Source organism: Ranitomeya imitator, chromosome 2, assembly GCF_032444005.1.
Source record: "Ranitomeya imitator isolate aRanImi1 chromosome 2, aRanImi1.pri, whole genome shotgun sequence".
NCBI lineage: Eukaryota > Metazoa > Chordata > Amphibia > Anura > Dendrobatidae > Ranitomeya > Ranitomeya imitator.
Window position 1 is genome coordinate 31,790,811 of NC_091283.1, and position 24,233 is coordinate 31,815,043.

General features: G+C 43.1%; 1 protein-coding gene and 1 pseudogene across 1 annotated transcript in view; one reads left to right on the forward strand and one right to left on the reverse strand.

The window, feature by feature from the left end:
* The first annotated feature begins 10,013 nt into the window (after positions 1-10,013).
* LOC138661590 (N-acetyllactosaminide alpha-1,3-galactosyltransferase-like) overlaps positions 10,014-24,233 on the forward strand; it is a 43,949-nt gene continuing 29,729 nt past the window's right edge. The window contains exon 1 of the mRNA XM_069746406.1: positions 10,014-10,304. Coding sequence (XP_069602507.1) covers positions 10,302-10,304 — 3 coding nt within the window. The 5' untranslated portion in view covers positions 10,014-10,301. The remainder of the gene's footprint in view (positions 10,305-24,233) is intronic.
* LOC138667853 (sorting nexin-6 pseudogene) lies at positions 20,561-23,633 on the reverse strand (annotated as a pseudogene).

Consider the following 24,233-nt stretch of genomic DNA (forward strand, 5'->3'; position numbering starts at 1 on the left):
TGCTCCCTCATATATAGGAGCTATGGCCGCTCTCCTCCTTCCTCCTCATATATAGGAGCTATGGCCGCTCTCTTACCTGCTCCCTCATATATAGGAGCTACAGTTGTGCTCAAAAGTTTACATACCCCAGCAGAACAAATGCATCTTGATTGCATAAATTCCCCCTGGGGCGATGGCTTGAGTGACATGACGGGAATGAGAGCTATTGGAGAAAAGAATGGTGTTATCGAAAATGTCCTTACGGTAAAATGATGTTTCCACCTTATTGGTTACAGGATTCCCTTTAATTATGATGTCTCAAAAAGGGGTCTAAATGGAAGGACAAGTGACTGTGAATCGTAAATTTAAATAATTGGAGTTGATGTATGGTAGAAATCCCTCAAATGTATTAGTGGTGCATTCCCAAACTAACAACAAGTCGTCTACATATCTACCAAACCATTTTATATTCAGCAAACAGGGATTACTGTCTGTGAAGATATATTTTTCCTCCCACCGAGACATGTAAAGAATTGCTAAGAAAAGGGCAAATTTAGAGGACATCGGGGCACCTAATACATGTAAATAAAACTTGTCATTAAAACTAAAAAAAAAAAGCTGAAGTAGATAATTCAGAGTGGCCAAAATGAACAATTTCAGGAAAACAGAGTATGCACTGTACATGTCCAGGTGGTATTTGATGACGGTTAAGGCCAAAGAATGTGGAAGAGTAGAATACAGATTGATGACATCACTGGTTACAAAGAACAAATTATCATGCCATTCAAACGTGGCAAAAGTCTGAAGGACTGGTATCCCTAAAATAACCTGGGGTCCTGCCAATTAAGGGCTGAAAGTTTTCATTAAGACCACCTATGCCTGAGATGATGGGGTGTATGGAGGGGGAGATGCCTTTGTGAGTGTTGAGGAGCCTATGGAAAATAGTGAGTATCTGATGATCCGGCAATAACCATCAATGGAATTTTGTGGTAATAATACCAAGATGTGTGCCTTCCTGTAGTAGATTGGACAAAATGCATTTGAAGGCAAGTGTAGGGTCAGCTGTCAAGGCTTTATAAATGAACGTATCAGCAAGAATATTCTTGACCAAATCCACATAAAGCAATGTGTCGAGGACAATGACACAACCGCCTTTGTCTGATTGTAGGACCGTTAAATTTGTATTGTCTTGTAAATCCTTGACAGCTTAAGATTAAACTCTGCTGGTATTGCTGTACATTTTTGAGGAAACAGCACACTAGTGCAATTCCTTCAAATCCTGTTTGACTAAGGATTGAAATAAGTCCAGACAAGGTACCTTGGACTATAGGGGATAGTAAGTGGGGTTGTTTGGAATGACCGTGATGTCTTTATCATTAATTAAGGGATCGCAATTATGGGGATCCTTGAGAGACTGCAATGCTAGGAGAGCTGCATGTTCTTTCACAGTGAAGGTGGAAATGTACGGCGACTCCGGTGTACTGCTGCGTGAAGAGGTGGTTGTTTGGTCATCCAGAAAAAATAGTTTTTTCCCCATGATAAGCCAAGTAAATTTGTTGACGTCTCTGATAGTTTGAAACAAGTTGAAATCAGTACTGGGAAGAAAGTTGAGACCTTTGGCCAGGACTTTAATTTGGGTAGATGAGAGTATGGTGTGTGTAAAGATCAGGACGTTGGTAATTTCATCATTTAAAGATGTTGTTTCAGTTTCCTGTCCCAGGTTGGATAGCGTCTCCACATGTCCCTTCCCAGGTCTTCTACAACGCCTCCTCCTCCTGCGTTTTTTGAAAAACACTGCTCATATCAGAGTCATAGTCTGTCGTGTGGCCATCAGAGGATGAGAAGGAGACTGACTTGGATTGCCCCCCAAGGGACCTTCGCCATACTAGTACTGCTCTGCGGGAACTGCATTTCTGCCCGGAGCAGTACTAGTATGGCGGCACGATCACCGTGGCCTCATGCTGAGCGCTGTGGTGATCGGGTGCGGGTGTCAGCTGTATGTGACAGCTGAGACCCCGCAGCAACACCCACGATCGGTGGTAACACCGATTGTGGGAATTTAACCCCTCTGATGCCGCTGTCAGTACTGACAGCAACATAGAGAACAATCGCTTAGGTATGGGGGCTCCCTGCTCTCTCCCACTGGAACAATGTGATGCGATCATGTTGCTCCTGTGGTCTCCATGGAGACCCCCGGCTCCAAGATGGCCACGGGGTCCTTCTGGGTCCTTCAGTGAGCTTGTCAGCGCCTCCTAAGAGCAGGCCCCGGCAAGCCTCTTACACTGCCTGTCAGATCGTTGATCTGACACTGTGCTATGCAAATGTGGCGCCCCAGGGTCCTGGTCATTGCAGTGGTATTGCTTTCCTCCCGGGGAGAGTGATGCTTCGTTTGGAGGCAAGAAAGGAAAACTGCACCCAGGTATCACAAACATGCAACACATTCACACTCGAGGCCACCAGGGGGAGCTCCTGCTCCTATTTATTCGGTCACTCTCCACATATAGATATAACTGGTAGTCTGTAGGGAGAGAGAGAAAGTTTCAGACAGTAGTCTGAGGGGGACAGAGGGTCACCGGAGCTGTGCATGCCCTCAGAGCTGCAGCTCCCAGAAAGAGACATTGAAAGGCAGAACTGTATTGCAGTGAGCATGAAGGAAGTTGAAGCAAAGGAGAAGATACCAGAAGGGGACCAGCCCCGAACCGGCTGCCTCCTTCTGAGGCGCAGAATCCCGGTAGCCAGAACACCGAGGGAGTAAGGACCTCTACGCCTTATTTCAGAGACCAGCAAGACAGCTAATTGCAGGTTACCTGTCCATACCTACACCCAGGAGGCACATTGACACCCACAGAGCCGGGTTATCTAAGAGACCCTATAAACAGGCTCAAGTCACCAGTCATACGGGTTTTGTCCTATCCTATACGGGGGACAGAGAGAGCGAAACACCACATCTGTGAGACCTTTATGTCAAGCCATAGGCATTAAGGGTCTACACCACTGTAGTGCAAAGGGAAGGCTACTGATTTCCACCTGGACAAGGGGACTCTGGACTTGCCTCCAAAGCGGCCGGACTCTGCCTGTCCTGTGATCTGGTGCTCTGGACTGTGGATGCTGAAGTCTTCAGTAAAGGTAAAGAGACTGCAACCTTGTGTCCTCGTTCTTCACTGTGCCCTACACCATCCAACATCTACACTGGGAAGCCCTGGAGATATACTTCACCTGTGGGAAGTTATACCATCTAGCTGCCATAACATCAGCGGACCCCTTAAAGCAGCGTCGGTCACCCTGACCGAATACCACAGGTGGCCTCACGAACATAAACTTTATCCCTTTAAAGACCTTTCCCCTTTAATACGGATGTCCCAGGGCCACGAACCAGGTCAACCACAGTGACATCCCCCTGTGAACCGCAGGACCCGGTACTGAGCACAGTGACATCCCCCTGTGAACCGCAGGACCCGGTACTGAGTACCCCACGGCCCCTGGGGCGCTCCACAAAGTGTTAGATCAGCGATGTGACTTTATATAGTAATGTTCCAACCTGGGACAATGTAATAAAGTTAAAAATATATAAATAATGTGTAAAAATGTAAAACAAAATCCCCAAATAAATGTAAAAAAATAAATATTTTACCAATAAATACATATATGTATGTAAAAAAACAATAAAAGTGCACATATTTGGTATCGCCACATCCGTAATGACCCAATCTATAAAATTTTCCCACTAGTTAACCCCTTTAGTGAACACCATTAAAAAAGGCAAAAAAAACAATGCTTTATCATCATACCTCCGAACAAAAAGTGGAATAACACGTGATCAAAAAGACGGATATAAATAAACATGGTACCGCTGAAAACAGCCTCTTGTCCTGCAAAAAACAAGCCGCCATTACTGGAAAAATAAAGTTATAGCTGTCAGAATAAAGCGATGCAAAAATAATTATTTTTTTCTGTAAAATAGTTTTTATTGTATAAAAGCACCAAAACATTAAAAAAATAAATGAGTTATCGCTGTAATCATACTGACACGAAGAATAAAACTGCCTTATCAATTTTACTACACGAGGAACGTTATAAACGCCCCACCCAAAAGAAATTCATGAATTGCTGTTTTTTTGTTCATTCTGCCTAACAAAAATCGGAATAAAAAGCGATCAAAAAATGTCATGTGCCCGAAAGTGATAACAGTAAAAACGTCAACTCGTCCCGCAAAAAACAAGACTTGACATAACTCTGTGGGCCAAAATATGGAAAAATTAGAAGTCTCAAAATGTGGTGATGCAAAAACTATTTTTTTGCAATAAAAAGCGTCTTTTTAGTGTGTGACAGCTGCTAACCATAAAACTTCTGAAACCAAAAAAGAGACAAAAAGCACATCCGCACTGCTGCGATTCGTTAGACCCTAATGCCTCTAGCCCTTTGCTTGCTGTTTTTTAGCCGTAGTGATGTTTCCCCATATATAACCCGGGTGCTGCATCCAAAAAGAGAGATCCACAACAGTTCATGAAAAGAGCAAAAAAAATGGAGCGCACTCACCGGTTTAGAAGTGTCAAACCTTTATTTGGACATACAGTGATACAGCAGGGAGGGATGTGGAGACAAACGGACGACGGTTTTTTCGTGCACGCATCACTTCAACGGGTCCTGACGACGAGAGGATGTAGGGAGGGTTCTTTCACCTGTGCAGTGTTTTTGGCTCCTCCCACTCAACCAAACGTCATAGCGGATAAATAACCGCCTATCAGAATATAAGTAAAAAAACATAACAAACAATTTAAAAACAATACAAATAGGCACCACACTATAAAGGAACCATAAATTAATAATAACATTTTTTAAAGAAAGACAGACATGCATATCTTCTGATTGAGACCAAGAGGTCCCGTTGCGCCTGTGCGTAATATCCACCTCGCTTCTCTCTTCAATAGGAGACGGTGCAAATCCCCTCCTTGCTGCGGTAAGGAGATTTTTTTTTAATCCAGCAAATCGCAGCACTTGAACATTACCTTCATGTTGTTCTCTTGCATGATTTATTAATCTGGGGACCCCCTTTTCTGTGCGTATAGAACTAAAATGTTCCCTCACTCTCACAAATAAGGGACAAATCGTTTTGCCGATGTAGAAAATATATGTGTGGTTCTACAGGAAATGAAGTCATGTACTACATGATGAATTGGGCCAATTTTGATCCTACTGCCTGTAAGATGGTATATACAGAAATTACATTGGCCGCACTTGAAATTCCCTTTTGGGACACTACTACTCAACCAATTCTCCCGATTTGCCACAAAACGATTGCGTACAAGGTAATCTCTGATATTTTTACTCCGTCGGCACGCAAACAATGGGCCTTTTTCAACCATCTCTCTTAGGTCACTGTCTCGTCCCAGAATCTGCCAATTTTTTCTAATAGCTGACCTGATTTGGGTGTCCATTGATCCAAATTTAAAACAAAACACAAATATCTTATCTTCTTTTTTTACTTTTCTTGATGGTGTATTACCGACATCATGGCTTCATAATTAATCATGTTCTTTCTGTTTGAGTACTAGCTGCAAAAGATCCTGTGAGCACCGTAATAAAATCTTTTCCCATTCTTTTACAAATAATTCATTGTCTTTAAACTGGGCCATCTCTTTCATTACTCTAAGCCCTTATTATTCTGGACGAATAATTCTCTGAAATCCTACATGGAATGCGGAAGAGTGCCGCCTGGGCTTCAGCTGCATGGAGGGAGCTTTGCCGCAGGAGCGCGGCCAGGTGAGAAGAACTTTTTTTTATTGAGAGCAGTGATCCGGGGGGCCCAGGGCCGAATGTTGGAGACACTGGGGACAGAGGTGCTGGACAAAGATGGGGCAGAGATGCTGGACACAGATGAGGGCAGAGATGCTGGACAGAGATGGGGCAGAGATTCTGGACACAGATGAGGGCAGAGATGCTGGACACAGATGAGGGCAGAGATGCTGGACACAGATGGGGCAGAGATGCTGGACACAGATGGGGCAGAGATTCTGGACACAGATGGGGCAGAGATTCTGGACACAGATGAGGGCAGAGATGCTGGACACAGATGGGGTAGAGATTCTGGACACAGATGAGGGCAGAGATGCTGGACACAGATGGGGCAGAGATGCTGGACACAGATGGGGCAGAGATGCTGGACACAGATGAGGGCAGAGATGCTGGACACAGATAGGGCATAGATGCTGGACACAGATGGGGCAGAGATGCTGGACACAGATGAGGGCAGAGATGCTGGACACAGATGGGGCAGAGATTCTGGACACAGATGAGGGCAGAGATGCTGGACACAGATGGGGGCAGAGATGCTGGACACAGATGGGGGCAGAGATGCTGGACACAGATGGGGCAGAGATGCTGGACACAGATGGGGCAGAGATGCTGGACACAGATGAGGGCAGAGATGCTGGACACAGATAGGGCATAGATGCTGGACACAGATGGGGCAAAGATGCTGGACACAGATGAGGGCAGAGATGCTGGACACAGATGGGGCAGAGATTCTGGACACAGATGAGGGCAGAGATGCTGGACACAGATGGGGGCAGAGATGCTGGACACAGATGGGGGCAGAGATGCTGGACACAGATGGGGCAGAGATGCTGGACACAGATGGGGCAGAGATGCTGGACACAGATGGGGCAGAGATGCTGGACACAGATGAGGGCAGAGATTCTGGACACAGATGAGGGCAGAGATTCTGGACACAGATGAGGGCAGAGATGCTGGACACAGATGGGGCAGAGATGCTGGACACGGGGGCAGAGATGCTGGACACAGATGAGGGCAGAGATGCTGGACACAGATGAGGCAGAGATGCTGGACACAGATGGGGCAGAGATGCTAGACACAGATGAGGGCAGAGATTCTGGACACAGATGAGGGCAGAGATGCTGGACACAGATGGGGCAGAGATGCTGGACACGGGGGCAGAGATGCTGGACACAGATGAGGGCAGAGATGCTAGACACAGATGGGGCAGAGATGCTGGACACAGATGAGGGCAGAGATGCTGGACACAGATGGGGCAGAGATGCTGGACACGGGGGCAGAGATGCTGGACACAGATGAGGGCAGAGATGCTGGACACAGATGGGGCAGAGATGCTGGACACAGATGAGGGCAGAGATTCTGGACACAGATGAGGGCAGAGATGCTGGACACAGATGGGGCAGAGATGCTGGACACAGATGAGGGCAGAGATTCTGGACACAGATGAGGGCAGAGATGCTGGACACAGATGAGGGCAGAGATGCTGGACACAGATGGGGCAGAGATGCTGGACACATGGGGCAGAGATGCTGGACACAGATGGGGCAGAGATGCTGGACACAGATGAGGGCAGAGATGCTGGACACAGATGGGGCAGAGATGCTGGACACATGGGGCAGAGATGCTGGACACAGATGGGGCAGAGATGCTGGACACAGATGAGGGCAGAGATTCTGGACACAGATGGGGCAGAGATGCTGGACACAGATGGGGCAGAGATTCTGGACACAGATGAGGGCAGAGATGCTGGACACAGATGGGGGCAGAGATGCTGGACACAGATGGGGCAGAGATGCTGGACACGGGGGCAGAGATGCTGGACACAGATGAGGGCAGAGATTCTGGACACAGATGGGGCAGAGATGCTGGACACAGATGAGGGCAGAGATTCTGGACACAGATGAGGGCAGAGATGCTGGACACAGATGGGGCAGAGATGCTGGACACAGATGAGGGCAGAGATTCTGGACACAGATGAGGGCAGAGATGCTGGACACAGATGAGGGCAGAGATGCTGGACACAGATGGGGCAGAGATGCTGGACACATGGGGCAGAGATGCTGGACACAGATGGGGCAGAGATGCTGGACACAGATGGGGCAGAGATGCTGGACACAGATGGGGCAGAGATGCTGGACACACTGGGGACAGAATGCTGGACACACTGGGGGCAGAATGCTGGACACACTGGGGGCAGAATGCTGGACACACTGAGGGCAGAAATGCTGGACACTCTGGGGCAGAAATGCTGGACACTCTGGGAGCAGAAATGCTGGGGACACGGGGGGCAGAAATGCTGGAGACACTGGAGGCAGGAATGCTGGAGACACGGGGCAGATTGCTGGAGATATAGAGGCAGAATGGAGATACGGGGCAGGATTGGAGACAAAGTAAAAAAAAAGTTATGGCTCTTTGAAGACGGGGAGGTAAAAACAAAAGCAAAAAATGGCTTGAGGATGAAGTTTTTAAATGTACACTGTAGACAAAGCACATGTGTAATCCACACCCACAAAAAAAAATTAAAATTTGCAGAAACACAGGAGAACATGCATTTGGAACTCGCGTTTTTACCAACAAAGAGCAGGTTTTTGCTGCAGAAAAAATAAAAACGCTGCATGTGAACAGTCTATGTAGGAGAAACAGCATAAAAGCTTAGAACACCACAGAATAAAAGAAAAAGGACAGATCTTACCTGTGGCCAACATTTTTTGCAGCTCTGATCTTAGCATTATTGATATTAAAATATCAGTATTAAAAGTAAACAATGATTCTCAGGTACCCCTTATGACGGTACATACCGAAACGCGCGTCGGGGTGAGTGCCACACTCTCTGTTGGAACCTTGCAGCCATATTTCATCTTCTTTATATCATGTCCCTATATCCTATTATCCACTATATCCCGCTCTAATTATAATTGTTGGGTGTGATATGGCTTTTCATATCAATTAAGCTAATTTACTCTGCTTTGCTGGTTCTACTTGAAGTATTTTTTTTTATTATTGTTGTTATTATTATTATTTATTTATTTATATAGCACCATTGATTCCATGGTGCTGTACATGAGAAGGGGTTACATACAAATTACAGATATGACTTACAGTAAGCAAACTAACAATCACAGACTGATACAAAGGGGTGAGGTCCCTGCCCTTGCGGGCTTACATTCTACAGGATGGTGGGGAAGGAGACAGTAGGTTGGGGGTTGCAGGAGCTCCAGTGTTGGTGAGGAGGCAGCGGGGTCAGTGCAGGCTGTAGGCTTTCCTGAAGAGATGGGTTTTCAGGTTCCGTCTGAAGGATCCGAATGTGGTTGATAGTCGGACGTGTTGGGGCAAAGAATTCCAGAGGATGGGGGATATTCGGGAGAAGTCCTGGAGGCGGTTGGGTGAGGAGCGAATAAGTGTGGAGGAGAGAAGGAGGTCTTGGGAGGACCGGAGATCACGTGAGGGAAGATATCGGGAGATTAGTTCAGAGATATATGGAGGAGACAGGTTATGGATGGCTTTGTAGGTCAGTGTTACAGTAGTAATTTGAACTGGATACGCTGAGGGAATGGGAGCCAGTGAAGAGATTTGCAGAGGGGGGAAGCGGAGGAGTAGGGAAGAGAGAGATGAATTAATCGGGCAGCAGAGTTAAGGATGGACTGGAGAGGTGCAAGGGTATTAGCAGGGAGGCCACAAAAAAGGATGTTGCAGTAGTCAAGGCAGGAGATGATGAGTGCATGTACAAGAATTTTAGTAGATTGATGGTTGAGGAAAGGACGGATTCTGGAAATATTTTTGAGCTGGAGGCGACAGGAGGTGGAAAGAGCTTGAATGTGCGGTTTGAAGGACAGGGCAGATTCGAGGGTTACTCCGAGGCAGCGGACTTCCTGTACAGGGGAAAGCGTGATGTCCTTTACTGCGATAGATAGGTCAGCAACTCTTCTTGTTTTAAAGTCCATGAGTTCTTGTTTTGCAGATTCAGAGATTTTCTCAAACTTCTGGCAGCCTAACTGCTGAGTGGTTTCCGCATACAGCACATCCTTGTTTTTAGCTCTCGCTTTATCTAGTGCTTTATTGGCATTTTCATAATCTACCAACGGGCGGGATCTTCTGTACAACAAAGCCTTAGCAGCTTGTGATTCCCTTAACCCCTTCACCCCAAAGCCTGTTTTCACCTAAGTGACAGGGCCAATTTTTACAATTCTGACCACTGTCACTTTATGAGGTTATAACTCTGAAACGCTTCAACGGATCCTGGTGATTCTGACATTGTTTTCTCGTGACATATTGTACTTCATGATAGTGGTAAAACTTCTTCGATATGACTTGCATTTATTTGTGAAAAAAACAAAAATTTGTCGGAAATTATGAAAATATTATAATGTTTTATACATCAACATCTCCTACAGAAGAAAAAATGTAGAAAAATTCACTGGATTTTTTTTAAGGAAGGTGTGGAGTGCCTGAGGCATGCAGAGGCAGCTCCTTCTACTCATTCTGAAGCTTTGAAGAACTTCGAGCGAGCATGTCAACATCGGCCCGGGATCATGGTGAGTGTTCTTACATGCACTTGATATTCTACTGCTTTCTTCACACACCGGATCCCTGATTCTGTTTTGCGTAGGATTTTTATCAACTTCTCAAATGTTTCTCTGAACTTTTTAATTTTTTTCTTTTTTTACTCGAGAAGAGTCTGAATATTGCAACGGAGAAAGTGCTTAAGATAGGATCCAAGCCAGACACTTGAATGAATTACTCCTTCACATACTCGAGGGAATTGTCAACTGTTAAAAATGTTTTTTTTTCTGTTGTCATAAAAATAAGGAGTCTGTGAGTTTTTGGAAGAACTAATTATAACTATATGGAGGGTTAAAAAACTTCCCGACAACAGTTCTGAAAACTAGATAATATCACTTTAGGAAAATTTCCAGATATGTTGGTCCTGAAATTCATTTTGAAACTATATACAGAAGATCATGAAAGGTAAGTTTTCTAAATTTTCTTCAAAAGTAAAAATAAAAAATTGCTTCTGAAACCTTCATGATATCTTAACCAAATAAAATCAAGTTTTAAAAATAACAGTGACATAAAGGAGCTATATTTTTTATTAACTAGTTTACGTGGTTTGACAATTTGGATTGAGGGGATAAACATTCAAGGTTGAAAAATTGCATAATTTTCGTTCGGCTGCAGCAATGATATGTCTGCCTCTGCTAAGATCTATCCAGATATAAGATACAGATTATATGGTTATGTTCACATGCAGAAAATTAAAAGCCGCTTCTACAGTACCATTATTATTATTACCATCCAAACATAAGTGATTTCAGGAATCTCATGCACACACTTGTTTAGTTTTTTTATTTTTGCTTGACTATTCGAGAACTGCAGCCTTTCCAACCCCTTCACGCTGTGGCCATTTTCCGTTTTTGATTTTTTTTTCTCCCCATCTTCCAAGAGCCTTAGCGTTTTTATTTTCCTGTAGTTGTACTTTTGAATGATACCATTCATTTTATTGTGTGAAAACTTAAAAACGGGAAAAAAATCCCAAATGCGTTGTGTCAAAGATCGTAGCCTGGGGGAAGTTGTACAGATCAACCTGCAACATTGCAATAAAATGTAATAAGAGGCGATCAAAAATCATATCTACCGTACATACTCGAGAATAAGCCGAGATTTTCAGCCCACTTTTTTGGGCTGAAAGTCCCCCTCTCGGCTTATACTCGAGTCATACCCGGGGGTCGGCAGGGGAGGGGGAGCGTGTGCTGTCTAGTTATACTCACCTACTCCCAGTGCGGTCCCTGCAGGTCCTTGCTTCTTCCAGCGCTGCAGCTTCTTCCTGTACTGAGCGGTCACATGGTACCGCTCATTACAGTAATGAATATGCGGCTCCACCTCCCATAGAGGTGGAGCCGCATATTCATTACTGTAATGAGCGGTACCGGTGACCGCTCACTACAGGAAGAAAATGCAGCGCCGGGTGCCATGTGCAGCATTATATGGCGGCAAATATCTGTATGGGGCATCTTAAGTGGCCATGTGCAGCATTATATGGGGGCAAATGTCTGTATGGAGCATCTTATGTGGCCATGTGCAGCATGATATGGGGCAAATATCTGTATGGGGCCATGTGCAGCATTATATGGGGGCAAATATCTGTATGGAGCATCTTATGGGGTCATAATCAACATTTGTGGAGCATTATATGGGGGCAAATGTCTGTATGGAGCATCTTATGTGGCCATGTGCAGCATTATATGGGGCAAATATCTATATGGAGCATCTTATGTGGCCATGTGCAGCATTATATGGGGCAAATATCTGTATGGAGCATCTTATGGGGTCATAATCAACATTTGTGGAGCATTATATGGGGGCAAATGTCTGTATGGAGCATCTTATGTGGCCATGTTCAGCATTATATGGGGCAAATATCTATATGGAGCATCTTATGTGGCCATGTGCAGCATTATATGGGGCAAATATCTGTATGGAGCATCTTATGGGGTCATAATCAACATTTGTGGAGCATTATATGGGGGCAAATGTCTGTATGGAGCATCTTATGGGGCCATGTGCAGCATTATATGGGGCAATTATCTGTATGGAGCATCTTATGGGGCCATAATCCACATTTGTGGAGCATTATACGGGGCAAATGTCTGTATGGTGCATCTTATGGGGTCATAATCAACATTTGTGCAGCATTATATGGGGCATATTTTAATATGGAGCATCTTATGGAGCCCATCATAAACTATATGGAGCATTATATGGGGCTCATGATTCAGTATGGATATTCAAAAACACTTAACCTACTGATGTCTCAATTAATTTTACTTTTATTGGTATCTATTTTTATTTTTGAAATTTACCGATAGCTGCTGCATTTTCCACCCTAAGCTTATACTCGAGTCATTAAGTTTTCCCAGTTTTTTGTGGCAAAATTAGGGGGGTCGGCTTATACTCGGGTCGGCTTATACTCGAGCATATACGGTACTTCAAAATGGTGTAAAAAAAGGAAATCTTAATGTGCAAAAATTAAGCCTCCACCCAGCCGCATATTCTGAAAATTGGATAATCGTTTTACTGAATAGTGAACAAAGTAAAAAAAAAGTTATGGCTCTTTGAAGACGGGGAGGTAAAAACAAAAGCACCCGTCATGCGCCCCTATGTTTAACGCATGCATTTTTGTGTGTTGCGTTTTGCAACACTTACGTCTTTTTTGCCGCTAGCGTCGGACCAAGAAAACGCAGCAAGTTGCATTTTTCTTGCGTCCGATTTTCGGCAAAAAACGACGCACGCGTCGCAAAACGCAGCGTTTTTGCGTGCGTTTTGCCGCATTTTTGTGTGCGTCGTGCGTTGCGTCGCCGACGCAGCGGCGCGCAACGCTAGTCTGAACGTAGCCTTACTGCGGCAAGCTCCTGCTTCAGCAAGATTATAGATCCAGGAGCGCTTCAGGTACCTGCTTCCACGCCGACCATCAATACAGATACATTGCTTATCTAAGATCAAAGGGGCTGAATTGTCTGAAGACAGAACACCGAAGGAGACTGCAATTTTGGAACACCAGAAAGGAGGAGGATAGTTTTTTTTTTTTTTTTAAAAAAAGCACCCAACATTGTAGGATCCTGTTTCCCTATCAACCAGATAAGAATCTCAAGGTGAAGATATTTTGAAACAATAAAGGCGACTCTGGTTGCCTGGGTGGTGTCTTGGGATTCAGTCCCATAAGGAATTGACGGCTTTCAGAGAACTTTAAAGGTTACTTGTACCTAGAATGCAAAGGGAGAGGATTTAGGGGTTGTATATAGACCATCTCATAAATAGTGCCTTATAAGTTAATACCTTATAGTTCCTATTTCATTTTGGTTAGTGACATCTAAGCCCCATATATATTTAATTAGGGGACTTATAAGTGTCCTATGATACATAATATTAATGAACTGCAGCTCAGAGCCTTGTTCTTTTAATATATAAGAATCTGGTCAGAGACTTTACTCCCCTTATCTTCTAATCCTACTGTCATCCAGAGGCTCAGCTCTGTTAAGGCCCCTTCACATTAAGCGACGCTGCAGCGATACCGACAACGATCCGGATCGCTGCAGCGTCGCTGTTTGGTCGCTGGAGAGCTGTCACACAGACCGCTCTCCAGCGACCAACGATGCCGGTAACCAGGGTAAACATCGGGTAACTAAGCGCAGGGCCGCGCTTAGTAACCCGATGTTTACCCTGGTTACCATGCTAAAAGTAAAAAAAAACAAACACTAGATACTTACCTACAGCTGTCTGTCCTCCAGCGCTGCGCTCTGCTTCTCTGCTCTCCTCCTGTACTGGCTGTGAGCCGGAAAGCAGAGCGGTGACGTCACCGCTCTGCTTTCCGGCTCACAGCCAGTGCAGGAGGAGTGCAGAGCACAGCGCTGGAGGACAGACGGCTGTAGGTAAGTATCTAGTGTTTGTTTTTTTTTACTTTTAGCATGGTAACCAGGGTAAACATCGGGTTACTAAGCGCGGCCCTGCGCTTAGTTACCCGATGTTTACCCTGGTTACCAGTGAAGACATCGCTGGATCGGTGTCACACACGCCGATCCAGCGATGTCAGCAGGAGTCCAGCGACGAAATAAAGTTCTGGACTTTCTTCAGCGACCAACGATCTCCCAGCAGGGGCCTGATCGTTGGTCGCTGTCACACATAACGATTTCATTAACGATATCGTTGCTACGTCACAAATAGCAACGATATCGTTAACAATATCATTATGTGTGAAGGTACCTTTACTCTCAGTTTGTTTGGGCAAATTTGAGGAATAGGAATCATTGTATTCTTTTCTTCATCCTGATCAAGGAATCAAGAATCTTCCTCCCATTGTACGTTACACAGGCTGTTTATTTAATCTTTTCTTTCTTGGCTGGACATAAATCTCATTACGCTGCCACATCAAAGATTCTAGATCTAAAAGGTACATTACCCTATTTACTCTTTACAAAACTTGAGAGGCCTATGAGGTAATTATCTGCCTACTTTAACTTGTAAGCTTCGCATGCTGAACCTTTGTGTGTAGTATCTTGTGTTTCAGGTTACCAACTTTATTTGTTTGACTGACAGCTATTCTTTTATCAATATATTGTATCATATAGCAATATTTACATGCAATTACCTGTATATTGATTTCCAAGGGCTATATACTATAATTAATTGTATCATACTATTCTATCTATCCAAGTGTCAATAAATGAGACCGACCAAAATGCAGACAGGAACAGGGAAAACAAAAAATAAATCCCAAACAAGTAGACAATCTCTACAAAGGGCTCACTCTAAATCTTATGAAGATTTCTTTAACTCACCTAGTCCTACTAGGTCAAGGTCCCCTGTTAAGTCAGGGGAACCAAGTTCTACATTTATTAAACAATCCTCATTCCTAACATACAGTAAAGCTACAAAGGAAGGGACTATACGAAAAAATTCAACATCCAAATTGCCAATAAGCATGTCATCCTGTAAAGGAGACCCCAATGGAGTGTCCAAACTTCCAATTCTAAATACCATCTCACCTAATGAAATGGATACTTCCAGATCATTTAAAAGAAAAGGTCCTAGTGACCATGGGAGTAAAAATGACCCTTCCACTGAAGATTTGGACAATCAGTCTGATGACTATTCACCGAACAATAGCCCAGACAGACAAAGAGTTAAAACAGATCACACAGAGGTGCCACCAATAGCAGAGATCCCACCTCCTTTAATTAACCTGGATGAATTTCTTAGTTCTAACAAGCCTGCCACTGAAGGTTTCTTGGCTAGCCTTTTTAGGTCATTTAATGAATCTATGAGGATAGGATTTGAATTACAGAGCAAAACCCTGCAGGAAACTTGCAACAATTTCATTCAAAGATTCGAGAAGAATGAAAAAAGATTAACTCTTGTTGAAAAAGACACCATTTACCTTTCCAAACAGAATTCTAATCTTCAAGCTGAGATCCTTACCCTCAAAAATAAGTTAACAGACCTCGAAGATCGTAGTCGAAGAAATAACTTAAAGATAAGAGGCATTCCTGAATCCGTCCCGCAAGGTGATCTCTCAAACTACACTAAAAATCTATTCAAACAACTGGTCCCCAATCTCTCTGACTTACAACTGAACATTGACCGTATCCATCGCCTGCCACGTCCTAAGGGGATACCCCAAGACAAGCCCAGGGATACTATCCTTAAAGTACATTTCTTCGATACAAAAGAAAAGATTTTGAAAGGCATCAAGGAAAAAGGTTCCTTCCCTGACCCGTATAGGAACATATAATTGTTCTCAGACTTCTCCAAAGCGACGATGGATGCGCGTAGATCCTTTAAAGACATAACAGCTAAACTTAGAGACTTCAAAGTGCCCTATAGATGGGGCTTCCCAACAAAACTCTTAGTGTGGTACAACAGCAAAAATTATCCGATCGATACCCCTCAAGAAGGCTTGAGATTTATTAAATTCCTCATGGAAGAACCTGCCTTTAAAGATAAACATTAGAAAATATGGGTATTATTATTTTCATAATTTCATTCTTTCATTAGACCTCTAACTCTGAGGTGTCTTTGTGGGCCTCAGCCACAAGTCTTGTATACCCCACACTTAGGTGAGACTCAATAAATTTGGAGTCCTCCAGGAGAACCCCTAAGTTAGTTCTTGTGTATTTTGGCTAGTTTTAGATAGGCCAACCACCAGTTTTGTTGTATTTATCTTTATCGCTCAGTTTTGTTTCATTCATAATTAATAATGAAAATCCTTTCTTATAATGTTAGAGGCATCAACAGCCCTAATAAAAGATTTACCATTTGGAAAGAGATTATTCGTTCTCGTGCCAATATTGTATGTCTGCAGGAGGTGAAATTAGCAAAAGACAATCATCCAACTTTTCAGCACAAAAAATTTCCACATATCTTTAAATCGCTACACTCGTCTAAAAAAAGGGGTGTCGTCACTTTAATAAGTAGCGATGTTCCATTCCAACTTGTTGATGAAGTAACAGACCATTTGGGCAGGTTCCATATCCTTACTTGTTATTTAAACAACAAACCTTGTACAGTGGTGAATGTATATGCTCCAAACACAAATCACATTTCGTTTTTAAATAATCTACATGAAAAAGTGAATAAAATTAAATTAGGAGATATCATATGGATAGGAGACTTTAACATTGTGCCTGATAGCATTATGGATTCATCCTCTCTAGTCCGTTACAAGGCGCCAGTTTTAAAAAAGTGGTTGATCCAAAATGAACTCTACGACATATTCAGATGTCTTAATACTTCTTCCCGTGAGTATTCTCACTATTCTGATGTGCATAAAACATCTTCCCGTATAGATTTAATTTTGACAAATGTTTTTACCCTCTCCAAATTTAAGAGTTTTCAAATTTAAAAAAAAACTATTTCAGATCATGCCCCAGTGTTAGCAGATTTTCTTCTAGGACCCCCACTCGGAAATAACTACCTATGGAAATGTAATCCTACATTGTTTAAAATCCCAGATTATAAGCAGGAAATAGAGACAATACTAAATAATTACTTCAAAGAGAATGTGTCTGAAGATATAAATGCATTTACACTGTGGAACGCCCACAAGGCAGTCCTCAGGGGAAGTCTCATACAATTAGCTGCAAGATATAAAAAGAAAAACAGGGAAAAAATTGCTAATCTACAGATCCAAATCAATACAAAAGAATTACAGCAAAACAATCTGCAAATACCATCTTCAAATATACAGGCGGAAATCTTGGAGTTGAGGCGAAAATTGAAAACCGAGATTTTCCAAGAATATGACTATGTTATAAAGGCCTCAAAATTCAAAGGGTATACATCATTAAACAAGCCTACCAAATATATGATGGTAAAGATTAAAAAAGAACGTATCAACAGAAGAATTAACAAAATTATTTCCTCGTCAGGTGAAGTTATGATTCATCCCAAAGACATTGCTAGCTCTTTCGCAGACTTTTTTCGTCAATTATACAATTTGAAAGATGACCCATGCACACCCAGTATCGACCCAGACTCCATTAATGCATTCCTATCTAGTATTAACCTCCCCAAAATAACTCCATCTGACTTAATATCTATTAATAGTCCCTTCACAGAAAAAGAAATAATCGATACTATTAATAAATCAAAAAGTCAAAAAACATCGGGCCCAGATGGATTTTCCAATGAATATTTTAAATCTTTTTCAAAAATTCTAGCCCCATACATGGCTTCTATTTTTGCTCTTGCCTCCTCTCGGGGTTCCTTTCCTAAAGAGATGCAAGAAGCAGTTATCGTTATGATTCCCAAAACTGGGGGGGATCCTGAGAGGATGCGAGACTACCGTCCAATCTCACTAATAAATAGTGATACAAAAATGTATTCCAAGATTTTGGTGGATCGATTAAAAAATATTCTCCCACGTTTGCTGGTAGATGACCAGATGGGATTCATTGATGGACGCCAAGCATCAGATGGGACCAGGAGGGTGATCAATTTAATGAACATTATCCAAAATTTAAATTCAAAAGCAGCCTTTCTAACCTTAGATGCTGAAAAGGCTTTTGACAGGATAAACTGGTCTTATTTGAGAGCGACACTTGAAAAGTTTGGGTTTGATTCGGGATTTATGTCCACTATCTTTGCTCTGTATTCAGGACCTAGTGCCAGGATCTACTCCAATAATTTCATGTCAGATCCGTTCATCATTTCCAATGGCACACGTCAGGGGTGTCCTTTGTCACCCCTGCTGTTTGTCCTTGCAATGGAACCTTTGGCGGAGAGAATCAGATCCAATATAGATATTCTTGGAATTGATATCCAATCCCGTCAATTTAAAATTAGCATGTATGCAGATGATATTTTTCTTACACTACTTAATCCAGCAGCCTCGATTGAAGCTCTCTCTTCAGAGTTAGACACATTCTCCAAGATATCATATTTTAAGATAAATCCGCATAAATCTAAATATTTAACTTTTAATATGAATGAATCACATGTTGCAGAATTGAGGGGTCAGATAAATCAAGCTGGGGAGGGCGACAAAGTAGTGTATTTAGGAATAATCTTAACAAACAGACTACAATATGTAATAAAAACTAACGCTGATAAGATTTTTAAAACAATTTCTCTTGACATCTCTCAATTTGCTCAATCGGAACTTTCTTTATTCGGGAGAACAATGACTATCAAAACAATCATTCTACCCAAGATACTTTATCTTTTTAGAACTCTCCCAGTGACCTTCCCCTACCAATTTATTCATAAACTTCAAACTATGATAAACTCATTCATATGGGGTGGTAAGCGGGCCAGGTTGTCTTCAGATTTATTGTGCAAACACAAACGTAATGGCGGGGCTGGCCTCCCAAATGTCCATGCTTATTATCTGACTTCCCTGGTAAAACAAAGCCATCAGTGGTTTGATAAAAAACTATACCCAGCATGGTTCCAAATCGAAAGTGACATTAGTAATCTTAATTTAGCACAGGATACTTTTTTCAGTTTCTTATTTCACAAACCAAAAAAAGAATCATCTCATCCCATTTTCAAGGCTATAATACAGGCCTGGAAAACTCTTCTTAAACCTCCAAGAAAATTTTTTGACAAATCAGAGCAAATTATGAAATTTCCTCTTCATCTATTGGCATTGATATATGATCTTCCACTTTCAGAAATTTGGGCCAAATCAGGCATTAAAAAAGTTGGACATATCTATAACGGGAGGAATTTTCTCACCTTTAGCGAAATTAAGACTAAATTTAACTTACCCTCATCTGAATTAATATTCTTTTTAACCCTAAAAGAGCATATACAGAAATTACTGACTAGCCAACCATTAAATTTAGAAATTCTTTCTTCATTACTGTGTAGTGTAAAGAACAAATATATATGGAGTCTAAATAACCTCTACAGTCACTTCAATAGAGATACCTCTTGTTTTAAAAATATATACATGAAAAAATGGGAATCGGACCTCAACATTTCTTTACAAGTTGAGCAATGGGACAAGGCCATTAAGGATACATACATGTCTACCATTTCAATGGCTCTACAGGAGTCCTACTTCAAGGTGATCACACGTTGGTACTACACACCAATTAGACTTGCGCATATATATCAGGATCACTCTCCTTTGTGCTGGAGGAAGTGCGGATATCAAGGAAATCTTTTTCATCTTTTTTGGGGCTGCCCGAAAATAAAACCTCTATGGTCAAAAGTTTCATTTCATATTAATTTATTTGTTAAAAATTTTGTGATTAGTCCCCAGAGGGCTCTCCTTTCTCTGGACATGGAAGGAATTGATCCTCAGGTCAAATACATCCTAATACATATATTTCTAGTAGTCAAAAGTACAATAGCACTCTGGTGGAAAAAATCAGATTCACCCAGCTTTACAGATATTCTGGATAAAATCTATCAGCATAGTGCATTAGAATGGAGATTTGCTGCCTACACCAATGGTATTAGAAAATATCTGAAAAAATGGAAGATTTGGAATGACAAGTTTTGTAAAGAGTATATCTCTTGTAGTCATGCAAAGTGGATAAAGATTGTTACTTTATATCTCTTTCCAATGCATTGCATAAGAAAAATTGTAGTATATTCTATTCAAAAGATCATATTTAATGTCTTTTTTTTTCTTGTCTATTCGAGATTGATATTCGGTTCTCTAATTATATTGATTCCCTTTTCCCTCACCTTTTTTTTTTTTTTCTTTCTCCAATGTTAACCCGTTCCCCATCTTCCCTTCCCTTTATCCCCTACCATTTCTTATGCAAAATTTCAATAAAAATATTTAAAAAGAAAGCTTCAGGTCTTCATAACCCGATATCCAGGCCTCAATTTTCCTGGTTTTGTCGAACAATTCAGACACTCTTAGGAAAAATTTGCATATGTCAGTGTTCTCTTTTGTTCCCAAGACGTACATGGAGGAGCCTATTCTGTTATAATCATCAGTGACACATTTGTGAGATCTTGTCATCTTATCAGACTTTGCACTTGCATCCTTCACTCTGTTGTGATATTCTACAAGAAACGTTCGCTCGTGATCAAAGAAATCATCCACATCCTTTGTACCAGAAACTATGACACCATCAGCTGATTTCACTACACTTTTGAAGAAATCTTCCAATTTTTCCTTCTTGTTTTTCCCTCGAACACTTAAATCTTGATTGTACTCCAGAAAAACATGAAAGTTCAGATCTTTTCTAAGAATAGGATGAGCTGCGACACGGCACAGGAACACTTCATGCATTGCTACCGTTTTCTTGAAAATAGCCAGGTACTTTGCCTCAAGCTCCTGCTTCATTTTAGTAAACTCTTCCTTGGTCATTGAACCTTCCCCTTCTCCAAGCTTTTGCCTTTTCTCCCTGGAGGCATCAAAATCAGGTCTAGGGGGTGCAAGTGGGATAATATATTCCTCATTCTCCACAAAGGAATCATGAAGCCATATAAACTCCTCGTGCTGTCTGACGACAGAGAACTCGTTTTGCTTGAAGGTTGGTAGTGAACTTTTCGTGTGCACAGTGAATTTCACTTTGTCTCGCTCGCTTAGTGCATCGGATATATCAACTTGCAGAGTGGCCCGTGGTGCAGGAAGGCCTGGATGATGGACCCAACTTCCTGTCAGAGGAGGACAGAGCGCCACGGGCCATTAATGTAGATCTGCAGCCTGACGCCACTCTGCAAGTTGATCTATCACACATTAACAGTTTCCATCACCAGATCACACATATAACCGGCAGCTTTTGTTTTGGCCAAAAGATTTTTCAAGCTGCCACCATAACGCAGTAGACACTTTTGGCCAGGCCCTACGCTACTGTAACCTATTAAATATTTGTTAAAATATGCAATACAATTTAGGTATATTTTGATTTATTTTTTCAATTTTTAAAATGACCAATAATATCACATACAAAGAATAAATACAACACCATGACTAGACCACATATTACCACCACAAAGTGACCAAATAGCACATACAAGGAACAAATACCACAACACCATGTCCAGATCACATATTACCACCACATAATGACCTAATACTGCAATACTGATCAGTAATAAAAAAACACAATACTATCACCATAAGTGCCATTATACACAGGAGCTCTATATATAGTATACAGGGTATAGTGTCAGTGTACAGGTAACACACTGACTCACCAGTGACGTCTCTAGGTGAAGTCCTTCATCTTTCATCCAGCACAGGCCGCCATCACTTCTTCCAGCCAGGGCTCATCTCTGCAGGAATTAACACAGTTATCTCGAGCTCCGCTTGCAGAACACATTACTTAATTTTGTCCAACTTCTACATTACACCACATGAAGAAAAAGAGGCAACACAGTAACAGGACCGCCCCTTCATTTAACACAGTATACTCAAAAAATAAAATAAATACATCACTGCAGTAATAATATCCCTAAATTAGTCCCTATGGTAATAATATTTCCCATCTGGGCCCCTGTGTGTCTCATATCTGGCTTCAGCCATATGTTCTCCCATCCTGCCCTCATGAGTATCCATTCTGCCCCATATGTTCTCCCCATCCTGCCCCATCTGTCTCCATCGTATCCATCCTGCCCCATGATCCAATCTTGCCCCATGATCCTGCACGATCTGTCTCCAATCCTGCCCCAGTGTCTCCAATCCTGCCCCGTATCTCCATTCTGCCTCTATATCTCCAGCAATCTGCCCCGTGTCTCCAGCATTCCTGCCTCCAGTGTCTCCAGCATTTCTGCCCCCCGTGTCCCCAGCATTTCTGCTCCCAGAGTGTCCAGCATTTCTGCCCCAGAGTGTCCAGCATTTCTGCCCTCAGTGTGTCCAGCATTCTGCCCCCAGTATGTCCAGCATTCTGCCCCCTGTGTCCAGCATTCTGCCCCCAGTGTGTCCAGCATCTCTGCCCCATCTGTGTCCAGCATCTCTGCCCCATCTGTGTTCAGCATCTCTGCCCCATCTGTGTCCAGCATCTCTGCCCCATCTGTGTCCAGAATCTCTGCCCCATCTGTGTCCAGCATCTCTGCCCCCAATGTGTCCAGCATTTCTGCCCCATCTGTGTCCAGCATCTCTGCCCTATCTGTGTCCAGCATCTCTGCCCCATCTGTATCCAGCATCTCTGCCCCATCTGTGTCCAGCATCTCTGCCCTCATCTGTTTCCAGAATCTCTGCCCCATCTGTGTCCAGCATCTCTGCCCTCATCTGTGTCCAGCATTTCTGCCCCATCTGTGTCCAGCATCTCTGCCCTATCTGTGTCCAGAACCTCTGCCCCATCTGTGTCCAGCATCTCTGCCCCATCTGTGTCCAGCATCTCTGCCCTCATCTGTTTCCAGCATCTCTGCCCCATCTGTGTCCAGCATCTCTGCCCCATCTGTGTCCAGAATCTCTGCCCCATCTGTGTCCAGAATCTCTGCCCTCATCTGTGTCCAGCATCTCTGTCCCCAGTGTCTCCAGCATTCGGCCCTGGGCCCCCTGGATCACTGCTCTCAATAAAAAAAAAGTTCTTCTCACCTGGCCGCGCTCCTGCGGCGAAGCTCCCTCCATGCAGCTGAAGCGCGCACTCGCCGGCGACGTGCGCTCTGCGGCTGATGTCAGCTGCCAGCCTCCGATTGGCTGGCGGCTGTTAACTATATACACGGGCCCGCAAGTCAATAGCGTTAAACTGCTGCAGCGCCGGTAAGGGCCTGTTGAGCAGATGAGACGGGGCCCGATGCGGGCCCCTTCTGCCCACCGTGCCCCATACACCAGTCAGGGCAGTAATGCCCTGATGGCGGCCAAGGTCAATCTCAGCGGTAGCCCAGGGCCCCCCCACACCACTGGGCCCTGGGCTACCGCCCAGATTGACCACATTATAATCCACCTCTGATAACATAGCACAGATAGTTGCTGAACAACAAAAGAAGCAAGAGATAAGAACCTAAAATCTCCTGCTGCAAAGCGCAGCCGCAAGTAAAGACCGGCAGGCCGTGAACAATCAGCGACAAGCGCAGTCCGGCCGCGAATTGGCGCGGAATTTGAACCACGCTTCGCTAATTGGTCGCGCCCGGCCGGCCGAATCCTTTGTATAAATTGCATTATTCTGAAAACGTCATAAATAAACTACATACATATTGTAGAATACCTGATGCGTTAGAATCGGGCCACCATCTAGTCTAATATATAACGGGGTTGGCCACTACTTTTTTTTTTATTGATGACCAAGTAAAAATAACATATTATATGATAGTGATGGTCCATCCTAAGGATGAAAAAGTAGTGGATAACCTCTTTAATAGGTTCTAATAATGGCCACCATACTATCCCCAAATTTAGAAGTTGCGGGGTCGTACACCACATCAACTAACCAGCTGCATTGGAAAGTTGTAGTGCACAATCAGTTGGAAGCCATCAATGTCTGCTTCCTTTAAATGGAATTTTTTCAGATATGGGGTTGTATAGTGGGTCAACTTAATGCCTATTAGGTTAATCCATC